Source organism: Salvia miltiorrhiza, chromosome 4 (genome assembly GCF_028751815.1).
Source record: "Salvia miltiorrhiza cultivar Shanhuang (shh) chromosome 4, IMPLAD_Smil_shh, whole genome shotgun sequence".
Taxonomy (NCBI): Eukaryota; Viridiplantae; Streptophyta; class Magnoliopsida; order Lamiales; family Lamiaceae; genus Salvia; species Salvia miltiorrhiza.
This window is the reverse complement of record NC_080390.1, coordinates 34,105,155-34,113,759: the sequence shown is the minus strand read 5'-3', so window position 1 is coordinate 34,113,759 and position 8,605 is coordinate 34,105,155. Positions and strand designations below refer to the sequence as shown.

The following is an 8,605-nucleotide window of genomic DNA, read 5'->3' as shown; positions in this document are numbered from 1 at the left end:
GCTAGATTTCTACACATTGATTTAATTTATAAATCGAGAATAATAGTTTTACAAATTTTTTTTTATCAAAATTGTTATAAGAAGAAAAAATGTTTATAGTAGACATACATAGAGATTAAATAAAACTAGGAGCATACTTATAATATTGGAGCAATAGAATGTCCCATCTTATCCCATATTTTACAGTAGTGGTGCAATAAAACACGAGATCTCCAATATCGGAACCAAAATTACCGTTTAAACTAATTCACAGACACAGTGTAGATGGATGATGAATGATCATCCCAAATCTCAAATCTCTGTCATTTTCCCCTATTTTTGTCGCTCTGACAAAATTCCACAACCAAATTTTGGCGTTTGAGCAAAGCTCATGTGCACCCCACTTACAAACTACTCATCTCTTTTCTTTTCCTACAGTGAACGTGTAAGACAGCGACACCCATAAAAGGTTTCATTATATATTAATTCGAGGCTAGGACAGACAATGTCGACAAATTGCCCACGCTTTTGAGCTGCTGCTCTTCTCCTTCCCTCTCTTCTCACATCCATTTCTGCACACTGGAGAAATATGGCCGGAAATGGCCACGGATCTCAGATCAGGCACAAGATTGATGATCAGGAAATTGTGGTCGGAGATGATGAGGAGCCTGAGGTTAATTACAGAGGAATCAGAGCCATGCCTTATATCATAGGTATCATTATTTTCATTTTCTTGTTGATTAGATCGCAATTATGAAAATTTATTGTGTGTTTTGATAATTCTGGTAATTAAAAAATAAAATAGGAAATGAGACGTTTGAGAAGCTTGGAGCATTAGGGACACTAGCCAATCTTCAGGTATACTTAACCACCGTTTTCAACATGTCGCGCGTTTCCGCAACCACGCTTCTTAGCATCTTCAGCGGCACCACCAACTTCGCCACTCTACTCGGAGCCTTCTTCTCCGACGCCTATTTCGGCCGCTACAAGACCCTCGGATTCGGCTCCGTCGCTTCCTTCCTGGTACTTTTTTAACTTAATTTTATATTTTGTGTCCCAACTTTTATATTTTTAAGAAAAAGTTATCAATTTTAGTATCATTAGAAAAATACTGAAAAGTGAAACATTTTAAAATTCTCACAAAAAAATACTGAAATTTGGGTATACAAAATTAACTCGCAATATTTTTTGAAACGGCAGGGACTGCTGGTGATAACGATGACGGCGGTGTTCAAGAGGCTGCACCCGCCGCATTGCGCGTCGGACGCGGAGAGGTGCGTGGGGGCGACGGCGTGGCAGATGGCGGTGCTGCTGTTCGGGTTTGGGCTGATGATCGTGGGGGCGGGGGCGATCCGGCCGTGCAACCTGGCATTCGGGGCGGATCAGTTCAACCCGAAGACGGAGGCCGGAAAGAGGGGGATCGACAGCTTCTTCAACTGGTACTTCTTCACGCTGACGTTCGCGCAGATGGTGTCGGTGACGCTGGTGGTGTACGTGCAGTCGGACGTCAGCTGGCCGATCGGCCTCGCCATCCCAACGCTCTTCATGCTCATCTCCTGCTTCCTCTTCTTCCTCGGGACCAAGATTTATGTGATCGTCAAGCCCGAGGGGAGCTTCCTCACCAGCTTGGCGCAGGTCGTGGCGGTCGCCGCCAGGAAGCGCCGCCTCAAGCGCCCGCACCAGCCGTGGCTCACCCTCCACAAGTACGCGCCGCCCAAGTCCATCAACTCTAAGCTTCCCTATACCGATCAGTTCAGGTGTGTTTTTTTCTTTAACTTATTTTGGGTTACGTCCTTCTCGGGATTATTAATAATTACGGAATATTATAGAAAATGGGAATCAAATCTAACTTTTTCTGTGTCAATATAGTAAACAACTAATTCGTCCCTAAAATTGTACTATGTCTCTTTAAAATGGTGACATTTCCTTATTTAAAAATGACTACGAATTTTCTCTCTTATTATTTATAAAAAATGTGGAATGCAATCTCTACTCATAAATAATTAATATACAATTATTATCTATATATATATTTTCAAATTCGTGTCATTTTATTTAAGTAACTACAATTTTTAGGAATAAAGGGAGTATATGCAAGATAATCAATCTTATAAACATATTTCAGTATTTATTGCGGAACTGGTCCCACATGTACCAACCCATATCACTAATTTATCAATCTCTGTTCAACACATTTCGCAAGCACAACCTACTACGTCAATAATTGCACCATATTTTCTCTTACTTTTAAATGTTTTTCTTAATAATATCATGATATACAGAACCATCACCCACCACCCACCGTGACAAATATAACGTGCTCATCACTGATGTGGCAATTGTAATTAGAGTAAGATTTATTAATTATCCTTTCTAAATAACATTGTCACATCAGTAGTGGGCACGTTATATTTGTCCACGGTGGGTAGGTGATTAGTTCTGTCATAATATAATCATTTCATTTCATTAGATTTTACTTTTTTTTCCAATTATTTAGAACGATAAAATTATATTTCATCCGTCCATAAAAAATATCATAATTTATTATTTTGATCCGTCCATAAAAAAAATATTTTAATTTATTTTTAGTAATAATTAATGGATCGTTTTCTTCACTCACTAATTAATGGATTCTTTTCACCACTCACTAATTTAATTAATTTTTTCTATTTTTCTTAATTTATAGACCTCTTTTTCTACTCATTAAATAAACAACATAAACATTTTAAAATTTGAATCACCATTCCTTAAGACATCTTTTCGTGGACGGAGAGAATAATAGTATAAAAATGTATGATTCATATTTTAAGTAGCATAAAGTAATTATTTTTAAAGAAAAGTTAATTCCAAAAAAAAAAATATAGATCGAATATAATGGAACTGAATGATTACCATTTATTCATTTACATCATAACTCAAGGTTCGTGGCAAATCCTGATCCATGAAAAAGGAGTAATTACTAAATCCCCACCAACCTCACTATCGAATTTAATAGTGTTTTGGCAGCAACCGGACGGATTGGGAATTGCATTCCTAAATTCATATTCATTTTAGAAATTCATCTCCAAATTCGACTTCATATCCATTTATATTAATTAGGGCAGAGATTATCCGATGAAAAAATATACTCCCTCCTATCCTTTTTGTTTGTCATCCTAAGCTCAAGCACATTTTTTAATAAAAAAATATTATACCCAACATAACCTCATTAAACATCACTTATTTTAGTGGAGTATTAATTAATCCAACATTTATTTGGTGAAAAAAGAGTCGATCATCCATCACAAAAACTAGAAGAAATAGGAAGAGTCATTTTACTTGTGATTAATGCAAGATATTAAATAAGGTTAAGATTGAGATAAATTTTCAAAACGACAATTAAAACATAAATAATTGAGAATGCTAAAATGACAAACAAAAAGGATAGGAGGGAGTACTAATCAAGTATTCTAATCCGCATGTATAATTATCATCCTTCCTTTCAACCAATATATCATCACAAAACCATACTTAATATTTACATAATCATATTACTCTAAAAAAAATAAACATGTCAAAAAGATTAAAACTAACGTTTCCGTTTAAGATTCATCTATGATATCACGAAATATTATATTCGACGATACCTGATCTTGCGTATAAATAACTTCACACACTACATATGTGATTCTGAGATGCAATCTTTTTTTTGAGCAGATCAATTTAATTCTCAAAATACATAAAAAGAAATTAAATCAATTGATTTGGATTAACATGAATCCTATTTTCACATTTGTTAGTGTACACTCGGAGAACTACTTGTTTCACTATGTCCCATCATTAGAAATATTTATTTAATTTTATGAGTAGACAATAAATAAGATATTTGAACGACAGATTCCTGGACAAGGCGGCGATGATAACCCCAGGTGACGAGATCAACCCCGACGGGTCGCCGGCGGACCCGTGGCGGCTGTGCAGCCTGCAGCAAGTGGAGGAGACCAAGTGCGTGCTGCGCGTGATCCCGATATGGGCGGCTGCCATCCTCTACCACGTCGGCGAGAAGCAGCAGTACATCGTCTTCCAAGCCATGCAGTCCGACCGCCACCTCGGCGGCGGCGGCTTTCAGATCCCGCCGGCCACCTACAACATCTTCTCCATGCTCACCCTCACCCTGTGGGTCCCCGTCTACGACCGCGCGGTGGTCCCCCTCCTCCGCCGCGTCACCGGCAAGCCCAGTGGCATCACCGTGCTCCAGCGCATCGGCATTGGCATCTTCCTGACCATCGTGGAGTCCCTCGTGGGGGCCTTCGTGGAGGAGCGGCGCCGCTCCCTGGCCACGGCCCAGCCCGTCGCGCACTCGCACCGCGGCGCCGTGTCGTCGATGTCGGCGATGTGGCTGGTGCCGCAGCTGGTGCTGGCGGGGCTGGCGGAGTCGTTCTCGGCGATCGGGCAGGTGGAGTTCTTCTACAAGCAGTTCCCGGAGAATATGAGGAGCATCGCCGGCTCCTTCTTCTTCTTGGGCACCGCCGCCGCCAATTACTTGAACGGGTTGCTGATAACGGTGGTGCACCGCACGACGGAGGGGTCGCCGGCGGGGAACTGGCTGCCGGAGGATTTGAACAAGGGGAGGTTGGATTACTTCTACTACCTCGTGGCGGGGCTCTGCTTCTTGAATTTTGGGTATTTTGTGATGTGTGCGAGGTGGTACAATTATAAAGGGAGTGGGGAAAGCGTGGAGCATCAGATGGCGGAGAAGGAGAAGATTGATAGGGATTTGGATTCCAGAGTTGTGTGACTGGTTTTTTCTTTTCTCTTAGGCTGGATTTTTGTATCACAAGATTGTATTATGGAGATATCAGATATATATATGTATACGTAAAATATGATACATCATGGGCTTGTGCCGTTTCGTATTTAGAGTTTGGTAGATGAGGTGAATCGTAAATTAAGGTTATATAAATACTAGCCAACGAGGCCTTGCTCTAGTGGCAAAGTTGAGGCACTCAAAGACTCTCCTTTGTAGGAGAGAAAGGTTTTGGGTTCAATTCCACCTGTGTGCAGTGATGTTTTTCTACTTTAGATAGTGTTGTATTCTCGTCTACGTGCGGTGTTGTATTGTTTGGTATTGAGGTCCCACACGCGTGGTATTGTATTCTCGCATTGAGGTCCCACACGCGTGTTGTATTGAGGTCTCACACGCGTGGTGTTGTATTCTCGTCTGCGTGCGTGTTGTATTGTTTGGTATTGAGGTCCCACATGCAGAGCGTTTCTCGCCTGCGTGCGGTGATGTTTTCCCACCGTTTGGGTGGTGGTGAGGTGTTTGGTGTTGAGGTCCCATACACAGAGCATTTTTTGCCTGCGTGTAGTGATGTTTTCCCATCGTTTAGGTGGTGGTGAGGTCCCGTCTACATGCGGGTTGATTATATTCAGATACCTCTTGTAATTTGAAAAAGAAAAAGATTATATAAATAGGGTTAATAGCCAAAAAATACATGAACTATCATCAAATTTGCAAATTGCACACGACCTTCAAAATTAGCCCCAGAATACATTACTTTTTAATTTAATTGTAATTTGCACACGCGTTGACCATCACCTTAAACGTAGTTGACGTGGCAGCCGAAAATTGCAGACGTGGACTAATCGACGGGCATGTAAAACGACGTCGTTTTATCAAGCTTTTATAAATAAAAAAAATTAAAAAAAAAGAATAAAAAAACACTGTTGTGCCCCGCCCCCTTTCTGCTCTCTCTCTCTCTCCACACAGAGGCGCCACCCCCTTCTTCCTCACCGGCGTCGTCGCCTCTCCCTTCTCTCGCCTCTCACCCTCCCTCTGTAACACACGCACAACCCAAAAAGACAAAGAATTCAAACGAAAATCAGCCCAATAAAACCCTAGATATGTGCAAACCAAAATCAGCCACCGCAATCCCGGTGAGGTTGCACCTCGCCTCTGACGCCACTCACACTTCTAGGCATGAGTCCGTCTTCATCTTCGTCTCCGCTCTGCTGAGTCCGTCTTCATCTTCGTTCGCGAGTGGGAAACTCGTTGGTCGCCGCCGTTGCTCCAGTCCTCGCCATGGTTCGCCTGAGGCGGAAGGAGACGTTCTGTTCGTGGGCAATTCGGCGAGGAAGAAATCCACCCCCAATCCACCGCCTGATACTCAGTCACCCCAATCCACCGCCATCGCCACCGCCAGATCTGCAATATCCACCGCCAGATCTGCAATCCACCGCCTGATACTCAGTCACCACAATCCTCCTCCGCCTCTAACCTTCCAAAATTGGAGGTGGCCTCTGAAGCCTCTCGGTTCGCGCAAACCGTGCTATTTGTGCCGCCTAGAGTCGAACTGTTGCTTGAGGAAGACGAATGCGGCACAAATTGAGGGAAGGAGTGGTGAGGGAAAATAGGAAAGCGGCGCCGCCGCTTGAGGGAGACGAAGGTGACACAAATTGAGGGGAAATTAGGGATTTGATTGTGTCAACTTCTCTCTCTTATGCCACATGTAACAAAAATTACATTATTCTTAATTTTTATGCCACACGTATTTCCACAGCATCAAAAGTGCCACGCGTACTGCCACGTCGTTGCCGGTCAACTTTAATTATAGCCGGAATTTTCGCCGTGTGCAATTTACGATAAAATCAAAAGCTGATGTATTTTGGGGCTATTTTTAAGGTGGTGTGCAAAATGCAAATTCGAGCAAACTTCGTGTATTTTTCGGCTATTAACCCATATGAATACTAGATCATTGTTGTAAACTAAAAAAATAGGAGAAGAAATGGAGAAAAGAATAGAGAAAATAAATCTAAAAAGGTGTCTTTTTATATAATTCGAACCTCATTACTCCGTTAGAAATGCAATTATAACTATCGTAATTAAGCCCTGATCATTGACAGTGCTAAGCTCCTGATTTACCCGTCAACAAGTAATTTATTGAGGCAAAAATGTTGTTAATAATTAGTATAATATTTTTAATATATGTTTGATTTAGCCGTCAACAAGTAATTTATTGAGGCAAACATGTTGTTAATAATTAGTATAATATATGTTTGATTTAGCCGTCAACAAGTATATGTTTTTCACGTATTCACAAAGTTTATGAAAATTTGAGTAAAATCAATTTTTCATCATTTCTCCTAGTATGTTGATCTCTAGTTGTTCTATATTCTCTACATTATGATAATTTACTGCACGTATAAATGTATTTGGATTCTTGTCTCCAGAACGTTCCTCTTTGGTAGGTTTTGGAGTGATATAATTTCTTTATTTGATTTTCTATTCCACAAGCATATAGCTAGGATATTGAGTCATTCCTTTGGCATTAATTTAATAAATTATTAAAGCTTTGGGACAAAAAGTTTATGTATTTTCATACTTTATATTATTTATTTATTTTCTTACATTCAATGAAAACAAATTGTGCAGTGTTTCACAAAATTGATGATGTCAATTTGATATTGTCTATCTTTTATTTGTATTCTTCAATTATTTACTTTTGGTCTGACATCTTAATATTGTTAGTATTAAATGAACACTATTTTTATATTTTCGGTGTTAGATATAAATTTGTATATATGGTATATTTTGTAGAGCATGAAAGAGCTTTTAGTGCTTTTTTTTTGGATAAATTAATAGTATTAAATATATATAGATGTGCTTTGAGCAATAAGAAAATACACTTTAAAAATTTCCAATATTATGTTTTGTCATTTGGTTTAACATAGTATCAGAGACATAAAAATTAAACTTGTACGATCTAGGATTTCAAATATTCACTTGAAATTTGGGTTTTTATAAACAAATCAGGACTTTTGTACACTTTAATTAGGGCGGAGTCGTCCATTCCATTTTGGAGCATCACCAGTCTGACACCGCCTAGCTAAGAAGGTGCGCCGCCATCGATCAACTTGAGTCCGGTCACCGGAGTCGGCGTTTGTGGATCTCACGGTCCCCGAAGCAATCCTGCTTTTGGCGTCTCACACAATTAGAAGCACTAATCCTAATTATAAAAGTGTATGCGTACGTACCTTATTATATAATTATTCATGGAATAATTTTGTGTATCTACGTACTATCAATACTATAGAATAATACCGAAAAAGTCTATCTTTTTTTTGAAGGAAGCGAAGAAACCTACTCAAAAAATCTAAGATGTGCAAGCACGTCGCAAATGATACTGCAGCTTGATTCTAGACATACGTGGAAAAATAACCTCATTGTCGAACATTGTAACAACTTCTTCTAATGTTCTTGTTTGGAAGGCCCATTTATATATCTGATTGACTTCTAGACATTGTAGCTTCTGATTTGAGTTAATAGAGTTAATATTACGCATGTCTTTGTTCTTGAACTTTTTTTTTTTTTTTTTGACAATAAGTCGATAATTGAATATAATCTAGTCATGACTCATGAGGTCTTGCACATTATAAGTTATAACAAATGTGCTGTTAAATTGTGTGTGTAGATTGGTCTGACGGTAGAATAGTTAATACATAAGATCAAAAAATTTATATTAAAAATCACTATGGCGTGATTTTTTTTTTTGATTTAATTATTAATTTATCAAAAAAAGAATGTGCTAGCTGTTAAATTTCACCTACATACATCATTAAATTAACAATGTACAAATTCCAACCTCTC

At 39.3% G+C, this 8,605-nt stretch overlaps 1 protein-coding gene across 1 annotated transcript; it reads left to right on the top strand.

Annotated features, from left to right (window-relative positions):
* The first annotated feature begins 306 nt into the window (after nucleotides 1-306).
* On the top strand, nucleotides 307-4,852 carry LOC131021276 (protein NRT1/ PTR FAMILY 2.11-like). The gene is made up of 4 exons (XM_057950391.1): nucleotides 307-692; nucleotides 785-1,002; nucleotides 1,180-1,736; nucleotides 3,856-4,852. The coding sequence occupies exons 1-4, from the start codon at nucleotides 569-571 to the stop codon at nucleotides 4,754-4,756; spliced, it is 1,800 nt and encodes a 599-aa protein (XP_057806374.1). The 5' UTR covers nucleotides 307-568; the 3' UTR covers nucleotides 4,757-4,852.
* Nucleotides 4,853-8,605: the final 3,753 nt, after the last annotated feature.

Bases quoted from the DNA above. Each gene is read 5' to 3' on its own strand.
- LOC131021276 (XM_057950391.1), top strand. From the start codon at position 569: ATGGCCGGAAATGGCCACGGATCTCAGATCAGGCACAAGATTGATGAT. The intron at 693-784 runs GTATCATTATTT...AAAATAAAATAG, and splicing joins AGCCATGCCTTATATCATAG to GAAATGAGACGTTTGAGAAG. The intron at 1,737-3,855 runs GTGTGTTTTTTT...TTTGAACGACAG, and splicing joins CCCTATACCGATCAGTTCAG to ATTCCTGGACAAGGCGGCGA.